The sequence below is a fragment of the Lepus europaeus genome, chromosome 13 (assembly GCF_033115175.1).
Source record: "Lepus europaeus isolate LE1 chromosome 13, mLepTim1.pri, whole genome shotgun sequence".
NCBI classification, from domain to species: Eukaryota; Metazoa; Chordata; class Mammalia; order Lagomorpha; family Leporidae; genus Lepus; species Lepus europaeus.
Window position 1 is genome coordinate 817,551 of NC_084839.1, and position 13,441 is coordinate 830,991.

The 13,441-nt window shown below is 59.7% G+C and overlaps 1 protein-coding gene across 4 annotated transcripts in view; it reads right to left on the reverse strand.

Annotated features, from left to right (window-relative positions):
- MYT1L (myelin transcription factor 1 like) overlaps nucleotides 1-13,441 on the reverse strand; it is a 153,098-nt gene that overhangs the window by 20,054 nt on the left and 119,603 nt on the right. For all 4 annotated transcript variants that reach the window (XM_062210119.1, XM_062210118.1, XM_062210121.1 and 1 more), the window contains exons 15-16: nucleotides 11,441-11,524; nucleotides 9,702-9,923 (exon numbers count right to left, since the gene is read on the reverse strand). In XM_062210119.1, the coding sequence (XP_062066103.1) occupies nucleotides 9,702-9,923; nucleotides 11,441-11,524 (306 nt within the window). The remainder of the gene's footprint in view (nucleotides 1-9,701; nucleotides 9,924-11,440; nucleotides 11,525-13,441) is intronic.

The window sequence follows — 13,441 nt, forward strand, 5'->3', positions numbered from 1 at the left end:
CCGGATTCTCCTACCTTTAAAACACAGTAGTCAGAGCTACAGTGGGCGCGGTTAGCTAAGCGCGTGTGCTGAACGCGGGGCCGTGCAGTCAGGAGTTCACGGAGGCCGGGCTGCTGGCTCCCAGTGGCCTGGAAATGGCTTGGAGGCCACAGCCGTGGCACTCACACAGGTGAGGACAGTCTGCTGCTGCCCTGTGAGTTTCCAGTTAATAAACTGCCGGCTGGGAACGGCACACGATGCGAGGCCGCAGGAGTGCGAGATGAGAGTGAGTGTGGGAGACTAAATTAGGAAGCGCAGGCCCCAGGGACGGTGTGTTCTGCTCAACCATGTGGGTCCTGCCATTCCAATCCAGTGACTGCATGGCCAGCGCCGGTCAAATTTGGAAGTGAGTAGGCTGGGCGCAGAGCCCAGGGCAGAGTGGCCACACTGCCATCTAGTGGCCGCTCTGCCCAGGGCTCAGTGTTGCAGTCACAGGACCTCGGGCTGGGAAGTGCAGGCAGCACAGGGTTAACCTGCTGCTCCACAGCCTGCCTGGCCCCAGACGTCTGGCAGCAGGCGCCAGCGCTAGGAATTCCCAGCCGGGTTCCTGTGAGGCAGGCATTTTATCAGGACAGTGTCCAGGGGGCCTTTTCCTGGGGGTAGCACAGCTGAAAAGAGCTGTCCCAGGAACACCTCCCGGGACATGCAAGGGCAGTCACGTGTGTAGAGGCTCCTCCCCAGGGGTCCAGGGCAGGCCACAAAGCCCCACACAGCAGGGAACACTCAGATGTAGCATGTTCCTACTGCTCACAACATCACTCTGGCACTAGAGCACCCTCCCTGTGCTGCACACGTGTCCTGTGGGGTGTAATGTTCCCCGTGTGACAAGCGTGCTGGTACCAGGACTGCATTCTAATCCCGTTCTCAGTGTGAACAAGCTGATGGTGACCAAGGGCACTTTGTCAATAACCAGTGGTTGTTGCCACGTGACCGCCACGGCCGCGCCTGCCTCTTGCAGGCTCATGGGGCAGCTGTTTCTGCATTTGCTCCCTTGGACTCTGGCTCCAGGATGCAAGGGGGAAGCGGCAGGGGGAGGTCCTGTGCGCCCCACGGCAGCTCTGCCTCCCGCTACCCTGAGACCTGTTCCTGTCTGGGTGCCAAGGCAGGGTGCTGGGCTCCTTCCTCAGTCTAGGATTCACAATTTGGAGTTTCTCCCCAGAGGATTCTGTGGCAAAACAGAGTGGTCTCCAGCAGTGGGGGACATGCAGGGAACGAGGCATTTCCAGAGCTGGCCTGTCTGTGCCAGGTGGATAGCTCTGCCTCGGCCACGACACTGCGCCCCCAGATGGCTTTAAGTGGCATCTGCTGAGGAACAGGGTTAGGGGCTAGGGGTGGGGAGCAGCCAGCTCTGCAGGAACAGGGCCCCTCCCACTTTGCACTAGGAGCACAGGGACTTCTGCACACCCAAGGTCTGCCAGGGCACGTGACAGCGGTTCTCGGGGGAAGTCTCCTCCCTGGACTGCAGGGGACTGAGGGTCCTTCCATCTCACCTGTGCGTGGCTGGGCTAGCCCCGGGCTGGACCACCTCCTTGAAGGAGGGGGCCAAGGACAGAATTGGAACGCGCCAAACCCATGTGGACCAGGGAGACAGACGGTGGAGGGGAGACTGGTTTGTGGATTCGTGATAGCAGACCAAGCGCACGGGAGTGGGGGCACACATGGCAGAGGGACCACAGGGACACATACACAGACAGGAAGCCAGCAGTGCTGGGAAGCCATGGAGGCCGGGCTCCCCTACCTGACTCCAGACAGCAGGAGTCGGCTTGGAGGGCACAGGCCCAGCCTCTCCTCCATGACTTGGAAGTTCAGAGAATTGCCTGGAGGGGACGCTTTACGTCAAATATGACAGTGAAGATTCTTAAAGGTCAGGATTGACTCTTAAAGAGCTGAAATAAACTATCTTAACAACAGAAAATGACTTAAAGTTACGACCTCAAAGATGCTGTCAGGAAAGCAGGGTCCACAGCACCCCGCTGGGGACCAGTGTCAGAGAACAGGCCTACCCCGTGTTGAGCCTCCGTGAGCCGGGCCCCAGAGCTCCGAGCTGCCATGGGGAGCACACTGGTACAGCGACGGCCCCTGGGAGCACAGACATGCTGCTGTGTGACCGTCCAGACCCCACGGGCTCTCTAAGACCTCCTACCATGGTGGCCTGGCCATTCACCTGCTTCAGTTTCCTAAACACGCCCTTTTAAAGTCCCTAGGGGCAGCCCCTGCATTCAGCGCCTGCCCCGACCCTGGGGCTGGGCACTTGCTCCGAGTAGCTGTGGAGCCGCCCCTGCTGGGCAGGGACCGTCAAGACCAGCTAGTGTCAGGAACACCAGCGAGGACAGAGACCCAAGAAGGGGTGGCTTGCACAGACACCTCTGGGGGCCAGAGCTTCCTGCCTGTGTTCATCCGGTGTCACACCTGCAGTGACAACTGGCAGGAACAAATGCTGTCCTCCTCACTCCCAACAGCTCGGCTGACCCTTCCAGACGCTCCGCTGGCTGAGTCCCCTGGGCGTCTCAGCGCCTGAGCCACCGCTCAAACTTTGTTTCCCGCAGCCCTAGTGGTGAGACACCATCACTACCCCATTTCACAGAGAGAAACACTGAACTGCAGAGCAGGGAACTTGCCCCAGGTCACATGGGCAGTGGAGCACTTTCCTCTCGGTCCTGTGGCCTGTGTTCACCTGGGGGTGACAGATGGCTCCTGGCCTTGGGGAGCTGGCTCAGGGAGGGCAGAAGTCCTGTGGGCCAGAGTTTCCCACAGGGGCCAAGTGCTCTGAGGATGCTCCCATGGGTGGGTGCTTGGGAGGGGCAGGACTCTGCATGTGTGTGGGTATGGGTATAGCCAGGGGCAGAGTGACACACAAGATTACAGGACAGCTGAGGGGGCCCACGCAGGGGGTTCGGCAAGGGCAGAGGAGAGGGGAGGGAGCCCGGTGCGGGACACAGCGAGGTGCGTTGTGCCCCCTGTAGATACGAGGGCCTGAGAGGCTGCGTAGGAGGCCCCTGCCCATCAGGAACCTTGGCGAGGACCTGGACAAGGTGCCGGGGCAGCCACGGGTGCTCATGATGGGCCAGCTGCCCCGACACCCAGCTGTGGCTGTGGTTGGGTACAGAACCCTGGGTGAGCCATCATTTTCCGAACAGTTTGAGAGGCATTTTCCCATGTTTCTCCTCCCCAGTGTTGCTGCCAACGACATCTCTAGAAGTCCTCTCTCTGCCTCTTCGTGCCAGGTTTTCAAATGGTGATGGAGGGCACTGTAGTTGTAATGGTCAGGTTTATGTGTCAATTTGGAGAGGCCGGCTGCCCAGGTGTTTAATCCAACAGGTGCCTAGGTGAGGCTATGGAGGTAGCTTGCTGAGTGACCAGCACCTGTCACCAGAGAGCTCTGGTGATGGTGGTATCCCCAGCATGCCGGTGGGCCTGCCCCACTCAGCAGGCAGAGCCTAAGCATAGAGCTGAGGCTTCCCTGGGGAAGAAATTCTGCCCGTGAGTTGCGGCCCAGCCTGCAGAGCTGTTCGTGGCCATCACTCTGCAGGTTTTGCACTGGCTGTGTCAGGCCCTTGCCATGGGTCCACACCCGCATCTCCTTCTGGGTCTGCTTTTCCTGGGACCCTGGTAACCCAGGGCCTCCCCTGGGGGTTCCTGCTGGGCCCGCGGTGTGGCCTCTACCCTGGGTTTTTCTGGCTTCCTTCTGTGGTAGTTGCCTTTCTCCCACTTTCTCATGCTCTCCACTTTCTCTGAAACTCCTGGTAGTTGGTTATGAAATATTTTGAAATGTGTTTACGGTTTTAAGAAACATTTTGTCTTCATTTCCCAACTCCTCATAATTTGTGCAGGGTTCCTCAGCTTTACATATTAGCTTTCTAAGTGAACATCGTATTCCACTTAATTTTTGTAAGCGATCTTTTTCTCTGACTGCTTCTGGGATTATGAATACAATAAATTTTAATATTGTTCCCATTCTTTTGTTCTGATGAAGATCACAGGTTTTAAGCAGGATTTCTTCTCTCCCGTTGTCTCTGAGCTCCCCACTCCATCTTCCTTTCCGGTTTGCTTATTTTGGTTCCTGTCCTGTGACACAGTGCTCTCCTTAAAAGGCCACAGTCCCAGGCTACGCAGTCTCCGTTCCCCAGCGGGAGCTGTAGCCCTTCCTCTCGGTCTACTGGCTCTCCTCTGAGCAGTGGCCTTGCCTCTGCAGTGTGGCACCGCAGGGCACGCAGACGCTGCCCCTCAGGCAGCATGGCGCGTCACCCTTCCGGCCCTCCCTTGTTTCCGGCTTTCCCCGGTTGCTCCATTCCTGTATCTCCCTCTGCTAGGGAAGGAGGCAGGTGACACGGTGTCTAGGGGCCCAACCACTGCCCCAAATTTAAGCTCCATCCTTCGAATCTCACCCTGAGGTCCTGCCTCTCTCTGTGGACGTTAGGAAGATGGGGGTGTGTTCACTCCCCACCTTGTTATTGGCTCCTTCCTCTTGTATCATTCTACCAACTGTAACCGGTTAAACCTACTGCGGCAGAGACTGGATTGGAATTCTGAATTCTCCAGAGGTCCTAGCCCCGTGGCTAAATGAGATCCTGCTATAGGCAGAATTCCAAGCTCCCAGCCCCGTGCACATGCATTGTGGCCCCCTCCCTCTGAGGGTGGGAGAGCCTGTGCCCATGTTGGCCATTAGAGGACACTGGTTAAGATGTGGGATAGCCAGCTGGAGGCCAGTCAAGTTGTGAGAGGCCGTGGGCCAGGCCCCAGGGTGCCTGTTTCAGCCTGGAGTGACTGCACCACCAAACAGCACAAAATATGGTCTGAATTTTCTCCCAAGGATTGGAATGAGCACACACCCTTTCAGCCCGTTGAGACCCAGAGATGACCTGTGTACCCCAGGCTACACTTCAGTGGCAGAAACCGAGCTAACAATGGCACAGTGAAAAGCTGCTGCACCTGTGGAACTTGAGAAAACGAACTAGCAAACATGTCTGGAAAGCGATGCTGGGAAGTGAGGCTCGGCCCTCCCCCCACACCGTGCCGCAGGGAGGCCCTCGCCTGACGTGGCCGCTGGATGTTGGCCCTGCGGTCTCCAGGATGCAGGCCAATGAGCTCCGTTTCTTAGTAAACTGCCTGTGAGGGGAATTCTGTTGTAGCAGCAGGGAACGGCCCATCCCAGGACAGTGGCTCTGATGGGTCCACCTGCTCTGAGCTCTCCTGCAGACCACAGGATGTCGTGAAACCCATGTGTGTCGCAACATGCTCCAGTGAGAAAACACGAGCCCTGGCCAGACGCAGAACGTGGGGGAGGGGGAGAGGCCCCAGGCACAGGTCTGTGCTGTGTGTGGCAGAGCCCTGCATTGAGGGATGGGGGACTCTCACCTCCAATGCTGTAAACCTGGGGTGCTCTGAGAGTTCTTTGTCTGGACGGGTGCCTGGGGACAGAGTGGCGGGGCCTCAGCAGAGGCAGGAGAGGATGTGACAGGCAGGGCGGAAGCCGAGGCGCTGAGGATGGCCCGCAGGTGTGCCACACAGACCCCACCCCTTCTCTGTGGCCTTCAGCTGCCTGGGTTTCATCGCCTAAGAACCAGCCTGGCTGGAAATGTGGCTTCCATGTGCATCGCAGCCATGACCTTCAGGTCATCATGCCGACACTCCCACTTCCACCAGACGCCATGACACTTCTGAGGGGTCCACAAGCGGTCATGATGGGCAGTTCTCAAGCCCTGCCCCAACCTCCGCCTCTGAGTATTTCTGTAAGTCTTGCCCGGACACCACCTGCAGGGCCTCCAATCTCGGAGGCTGTGCATACGCATCGCTGGAGTGTGTGCTTTCTCCTTAAATAAGCCTTGTGTCCCTGCTCACTGTCATCCACGTGTGTCGCTTGAATTCCTTCTGCAGAGACAAGACCGGGACCTGGCCAGGGGCCTCCCCCGTGACAGAAGGAGCCGGGAGCCGTCATCAGGGGTTGCAGTGAGTGTTCACCCAGAGGGGACATGGGGCAGGGGACAGCCCTAGCCTGGCCCCTCTACCTCAGAGGCTAGCTGTGACCTGCCCTGTGGGACCACGGCCAGGCAGCCAGGGTGCTGGAGCTGCACTGGCTCCACAGCTGTTTCCTGGCTGCTGGCTGCTGTAGATCCAGCCTCAGTTGGCAGACGAGGGAGGGCCCCTGGGGTTGCATCCCATTTCCTCCTCACTGCCTGCTCTCTGAGTCGGGGGCTCCATCAGTTTCAGGAGCCTGGGTTGAGGTTTGCATTCATTTTTGTAAAACACATGGCTGCTCAGTTCACAGAGAGGCAGGAAGGCTTGGGGCTCCCTCTCCCATGATCACAGGCAGACCCGGTTCCCTGGCCTTGAGCACAGGTGGTGCTGCCTCCAGACTTGGCCCTCAACCCTCGATCCCACCCTCGGAAACTGTGTAGATGATGCCTGGGCCCCTCTCTCCTGCTCCCTGGACATCTGTGCTATGAGAACCAAATCAACTCCACTATGCTGGAGGCAGCCTTGGACCTCCTGGTTGTGGAGTGGCCTCTGCTGGCTGATTCTTGCATTAAATGAGAGGATGGATCCAAAACAGCTCACAGAGTAACCACTCCATACTGTCATTATTGCTGCTACAATTCCCTTGGGAAATACCAAGCTCCCATGCCTCCCCCCTCCAGGACCTGCCCCTACAGGATCCCCCTCCCTTGGGCCCATGGCCTCAGCTGCCCTGTTCACTTTGAATCGCAGCTTTCCCGTTGCTCCCCAGGCCCTGCCACAGGGTCCCTCACCCTTAGCCTCCAGCGATGCGCCTCTCTGGGGGACTCTGATGTTGACCTTTCCAAGAAACCATTGCTCTCCGTGGGCTCAGCACCTGCCCGTCTTTAGCTTTTTGACCCCACAAGACCTGCCCGCCAGACCCTTCCTCCCTGCTCCAGTTTGTCCTCCTCAGGCACGGCACAGACCCAGGGCTGTCCCCGCACACGCTCCCCACGCTCCCTCCCTCATCCAGATCTCTGGAGGGTTGGCCACATCCTGAGGCCTTCTAACCTCTGGCCTGCCTTGGCCTGGTTTGGGCACCCGCACTTGCCCCTCACCCCTCAGAGAACGGCTCTGCTGAGCTTCCAGGGATAGCGCCCTCCAGCGGGGGCTGCCTTCCTCCTGGCCTGCGGACCCCTCGCTCCTCTGCCTCTGTCCTGCCTGCCTGCTGGGGGCACCTGCCTGGCAAGATTCCCTGTCCTGGGCCCACCCTGCCCCCAGACCCACTTCCAATTGCCTGAAGGACATTTTTACCCCAAGCTCCACGGGGCCTCGGGTGAACATATTTAAAGTGGGACCACCCAGCCCCTCTCCCACTGGAAAGATCTGCGTCCCCATAGCTGATACCCCCAAGCACCAACCCCACACAGCCACATTTGGCAAAGGGGCCTCGAGGGTAAAACGGGCTCAACAGGTCCCTGTGAGGATGGGCGCAGCTGCTGGCACCCTGCCCAGCACGTGGGGACAGGCATAAGCCACCCTCTGTGAACCAGGGATGCAGCACAGTGCCCTCGGACTCTGGACTAAGGAAGCTCTTGCCATCTGCGGCATCTGCGGTGGCGCCCGAGCTGGCTGAGTGTCAGCAGCAGCCCTCATCGCCTCTGCTCTGGCCTGGGGGCCCCGCCCACATCTGCTCCAAGGCTGCTGCACACAGCAGCCAGGTGTCGGGGCCCTCCCAGCGCCTGGGTACAGAGCCCTGCATGGGTGCACTGCAGCTCTCTCCTCTCTGCCACACCGCCGGGGCCTTGCTAGCCATCCCAGGCTCCTGCAGGCCTGTCCCCTCCTCGCCTCCACAGAACAGCCTGTGGCCCTCGGTTGCAAGCCAGGCTTCACAGAGATGGGAGCCGCTGCTGACAGTGTTCCCATCCCCGTGTCAGCCCAGGGAAACAAGTGCACTCATAGGGAGGGGCCCAAGGAGAGGAGCCTCCCTGGGGGGCACTTGAGGGTCTCAGTTTCCGGTGAGGCCTCCCTGGGGGGCACTTGACGGTCTCAGTTCTGGTGAGGCCTCCCTGGGGGGCACTTGAGGGCCTCAGTTTCCGGTGAGGCCTCCCTGGGGGGCATTTGAGGGTCTCAGTTCCGGTGAGGCCTCCCTGGATTTCCGAGTCCACGATCGCTTCCCACTGCACACTCCCTGCCCTTGCCTGCTGCTCCTTGCTTTGGCACTCATGCCACTGGAGCAGGCCTGCACCTGTGGTCTCCATGGGAACCTGTGTGGGCTGAGCTGGGGAGGTCACGGTGAGGTCACGCTCACCACTCTGACTTTTGCAGTTTTATTTATGTACTGGAAAGGCAGAACAATACAGAGGCGGGGTGGGGGGTGGAGGGCAGTCCTCCATGCCTGGCTCATTCCCCAAATGCCTGGGCAATCTGTGGGCAGGGGAGGCCCTCGCCCAGCTCCTGTGCAGGTGTGGGGGAGGGACACCGTGGGGATCCGGAACCCACAGTGGAGCTCCCACACTCTGTGTGTGCCTCGCCGGGTGTGCAGCTGCCAAGGGCAATTTTTGGAAGCACACAGGGACCTTGAGAAGGGTCGAGATTCAGTCCCAGAAAGGACCAGAGCAGGAATTTGCTTAATCATTAAAAATCCTCCTTAAAGATGTTTAAGGCTCCTGGGGCAGGCGATCAGCACAGTGGTCCAGGCACGGCCTGTGATGCCCACATCTCATCTCAGAGCGTCGGGGTTACAGCCCAGGTACCACTCCCAATCCCAGCTTCCTGCTAATGTGCAGGTGATGGCTCGAGTCCTCAGGCTCCCACCCATCTGGGAGACCCGGGTGGAGGTCCAGGCTCTCGGCTTTGGCCTGGCCCAGCCCCGGCTATTGTGAGTGTCTGGGGAGTGAACTAGCAGATGGAAAACCTCTGTGTGTCTTTCTGGCTCTGTCTCTCTGCCTTTCAAATAAAACTAAATACCACTTACAGCTCACTGTTTGAGAGAGGTAACCTTCTAAGGCTCAGCCCCCAGAGGCTGTGACCTGCGTGTCAGTGTCTGCTCTCAGGAGGCTCTGAGGATTCGAGATGCCCACGTGTGGTCTGCAAGAAGCAGCAGCAGGGCAGGGACGCAGAAGGGCCACTGTGGCCTCTTGGGGCGCGGGGGAGGGCGTCTGCACGTCACAGTGGAGCCTGAGGCTCCATGGGGCTGGGGGCTCGGGGCCTCTGGATGCCCTGGGCCTCTGAGCTCTGTCCCCACTCAGGCCCTCCTCTGCTCAGCCAGCACCCTGGACTCTCCTTCAGAGACGTCCACCTGCACGCATTTCTTTCCTAACTGAACAAATACAAACTGGTGGGACTGACTGGGTCTTCTGAGAGCTTCCCCATGCACCTGCAGTGCCGGGCCAAACACGAGACCCTCGGCACCAGTGCCGTCCTCTCTCTGGGGGTGGGAGTGGAGAGGTGGCCTGCAGATTTCAGCCAGCACAGACCCAGAACAGCAGATATTCACGTGTGGGCGCAAACTAGAAAACAGGCAACCGGACCTGCACATTCCCATATTTCTATCACAGAGCCTGAAACCGCTCACCCAACGCACGTGAGGTGGAGGGTGCCCGTGCCTTGTGACGACGGCCATGTTCCACGCCTCTGCCCAAGCTCAGGGTTTCGCAGTCCAGCATCACGGGTTCCAGCCTTGCCTTCTGCACGAGGGGATGTAGGGGGTGGAGCCGCCCACTCACCTGCGGTGTGTGAGGAAGCTGCCGCTGACGTGGCCCGAGCCATCGCAGCCAGGCGTGGGGCAGGACATGCCTTCCGTCTTGACCGACTTCCAGGAGAACTGGGAGCCGTTGAGGTACCCGTCCTTCTGCCTCTTGGCCGCCAGTGGGCACCCCGAGGCGCTGCGGTGGGAAGCATACTTCCCCGTGATGTGGCCCTGCCCGTCGCAGCCGGGGACAGGACACCTGGGCAGCAGACAGAGGGGACAGCATCAGCACCCTGCCGCCACAGCCCACGCCTCTGCACCCACAGCCACAAACCCCTTGTGGAGGAGAAAAGAACACTCTTGCTCCAGGGGCTGAGCGACCGGGAAGGGAGGGAGAAGAAAAAGGAAAGGAAGAAATGTAAACAGGGAGAAAGGGAAAAGGCAAAAGGAAGAGAAAAAGAAATGAAAATAAAAAAGAACAGAAAAAGTAAAAAAAGAAAAAAGAAATAAAAATGGAAGGAAAAAAAACCAGGAAAATTAAAAACAAAATCACTACAGGTCGCCACCTAGTGGCGGCGCTGGCTGTTGTGCCCCTGCGGAGCTGTTAACCTGTGCTGTCGCGTGAGCAGCATGGAGCGCTCCCGGCAGAGGGCACTGCGGCCGGGGAGGGTGCCGGCCTTCATCTCAGACACAAAGATTTTGGCCAGAATCATAACTTTTCTGGTGGAAAAATGTAGTCAGTGGGATGTTGTGGGATTACTTTCATGTAAAAATTTTAATTAAAATTTTAACTTACTCATCTATTGATTTGTGAGGCAGAAAGAGATTGAAAGAGACAAAGAGAAGGACAAAGAGTGAGCTCCCGTGTGCTGTTCACTCCCCAATGACCACAGTGGCCAGGGCCCAGCCTGGCCAAAGCCAGGTCTCACAGTGGCCGCCACGGCTGCCTCCCAGGGTCTGGATCAGCAGAAAGCGGGAGCTGGGAGTCAGGAGCCAGAGTCTGGCATGGAGCCAGGCACCTGCCTATGGGGCGCAGGTGGCCTAGCCACCAGGCCAGAAGCCCCTGAGGTGATTTTTAAGAGGCTTCTTAGTGGGTCGCTGTCCTTGGGAGAGCTGGGAAGCGCTTCCGTTTGGCTATGTTCTCCGGAAGCCACAGAAACCCCTTCTGGGGAGTTCACACTTGGGGCCCAGAGGTGACCGAGGACAGCGGGCACGGAGTCCACAGCCAGAACACACACAACCTGCAGACTCGAATCACCCACTTATTCTGATCATGTTTAATTTACCTTACTTTGTGTTTTGATTCGTTTTAAATAAATTCTTTCTCCAAAGACACAGGGTGAGGCTGGAATCTCGGGATGCTCCCAGGCCTGTCCCGTGGGCTTCTCAGGGATGCGGGCAGGGCCCCGTGGAGCAGCAGGGCTGGTGACCAGCATAGCGGGAGGCTCAGCCTCTGCCACCTCTCGAGCCTCAGAACTGGGCTGTGTCCACGAGTTCTTTTTAGAGGCCCAGATGCTGATAAAGGCGACTTCTGGCGTCACGGTGAAAACCTTCACCGGCCTGGCCACCAGGTATCTGCCTTCGCAGGGCTCCCTGCTGCTACCCCCCAGGGGAGAGGGCAGTCTGGGAACCTCAGTTCCTTAGGGCAGCACTAGATACTGTTGTGACCTTGGCCGTGGGCTGCTGAGCAGGTATGCCCTGGCTGTGCCTTGGCTTCCTGAGACCTCGGCCAGTGCCCACCCAGCCCTGGGGGCTGCACCCCTGCAGGCCTCCTACCTGATGGGCTCTTGGTCTTCCTTGTCCTCCTTGCTCTGTGCTACTCGGATGCCGCTCTTCTTGGCCCTGGGACACCCTGAAAGGCTGAAGGAGAAGCGCAGTTCAGAAAGGCTTCCACAGCCTTCCTGACCAGTGCCCAGGCTTTCCGGCCACCCTCCAAGCCCGACATCTTGGCAGGAGACACGGGATAGGCAGGAGGTTCATTCTGGATGGGGAGACTGCACATACCCTCAGTCCCTGGCCGGGAGTCTGAGAGCCTGGGGCAGCCAGGAAGCCGCACAAGGGGAGAAAGGGTCAGGTGGTGGGAATGGAGTGCCCTAAAAAGCTGCAGGGAGTGCGGTGTCCAGAGAAAGGGAGACAGGGGGAGACGGGGCGAGGCGGAGATGCAGAGCGGCGGGGGAGGGGCGGCCCGGGCACAGGAGAGGGAAGCGGTGCCCCAGCAGTTCCTGTCAGATTTGTCCTGGGAGGGAGCAGCGCCCCGTGATCTGTCCCAGTCCATCTGAAATACGGACTCTGCCCGTATCTATAGAGGGCTAACAGGAGCCGAACAGGCTTACTTGATTTTTCACGTTTTTGGGTACAGAAGCTTTGCAAATGTTTCCAGTGGAAAACGCACAGCTGCTACAGGAACACACAGCACACCCAGAATAAATGGATTCTCCGCGGGGCTGGGAGCCTGACAGTGGGGCGGGGCGCCGATGGCTCCCTGGAGGTGGGCACCTGCCAGCTCCTGGGCTCCTGCCTGGGCTCCTGCTGTGGCCCTCCTCATGCAGGAGCCACTCCCACAGCAAGGCCCGCCCCTCAGGTACTCCCAAGTTCCTGCGGGTGGCCTGGTGCTCTCCGGTGAGGCTGAGGTCAGCACCTCCCAGGCAGTGGTGGCCGAGAGGCGTCTCACACCAGAGTTGGCCAGACCTGGGTGGGAGGTGAACCAAGCCCCAGGGGTTCCTGGGTCTGGGGGAGGTGAGTCTCCCCTGTCTCCTTTCACAGGAGAAAGGAAAAAAGCGAGGAAGCTGCGGCGTGCCTGCCCTCGCTGCCCTGACTGCTCTCTTCCCTTTTCTGTGAGGACTCTGGCCCAGGGGGACCTCTCACACCCCGCTGTGTAAGGTCAGCCCGGCCGGCCAGGCTGCTGCTGTGGGCAGGGGGCTGTGGGCTGGGGGCTGTGTAAGGTCAGCCCGGTCAGGTCTGCTACTGTGGGCAGGGGGCTGTGTAAGGTCAGCCTGGCCAGGGCTGCTGCTGTGGGCAGGGGGCTGTGTAAGGTCAGCCTGGCCAGGGCTGCTGCTGTGGGCAGGGGGCTGTGGGCTGGGGGCTGTGTAAGGTCAGTCCGGCCAAGTCTGCTGCTGTGGGCAGGGGGCTGTGTAAGGTCAGCCCGGTCAGGTCTGCTACTGTGGGCTGGGGGGCTGTGTAAGGTCAGCCCGGCCGGCCAGGGCTGCTGCTGTGGGCAGGGGGCTGTGGGCTGGGGGCTGTGTAAGGTCAGCCCGGTCAGGTCTGCTACTGTGGGCAGGGGGCTGTGTAAGGTCAGCCTGGCCAGGGCTGCTGCTGTGGGCAGGGGGCTGTGGGCTGGGGGCTGTGTAAGGTCAGTCCGGCCAAGTCTGCTGCTGTGGGCAGGGGGCTGTGTAAGGTCAGCCCGGTCAGGTCTGCTACTGTGGGCTGGGGGGCTGTGTAAGGTCAGCCCGGCCGGCCAGGGCTGCTGCTGTGGGCAGGGGGCTGTGGGCTGGGGGCTGTGTAAGGTCAGCCCGGCCAGGTCTGCTGCTGTGGGCAGGGGGCTGTGTAAGGTCAGCCTGGCCAGGTCTGCTGCTGTGGGCAGGGGGCTGTGTAAGGTCAGCTGTGGGCAGGGGGCTGTGGGCCAGGGGCTGTGGGCAAGGGGCTGTGGGCAAGGGGCTGTATAAGGTCAACCTGGTCAGGTCTGCTGCTGTGGGCAGGGGGCTGTGGGCAGGGGGCTGTGGGCAGGGGGCTGTGCAAGGTCAGCCCGGCCGGCCAGGGCTGCTGCTGTGGGCAGGGGGC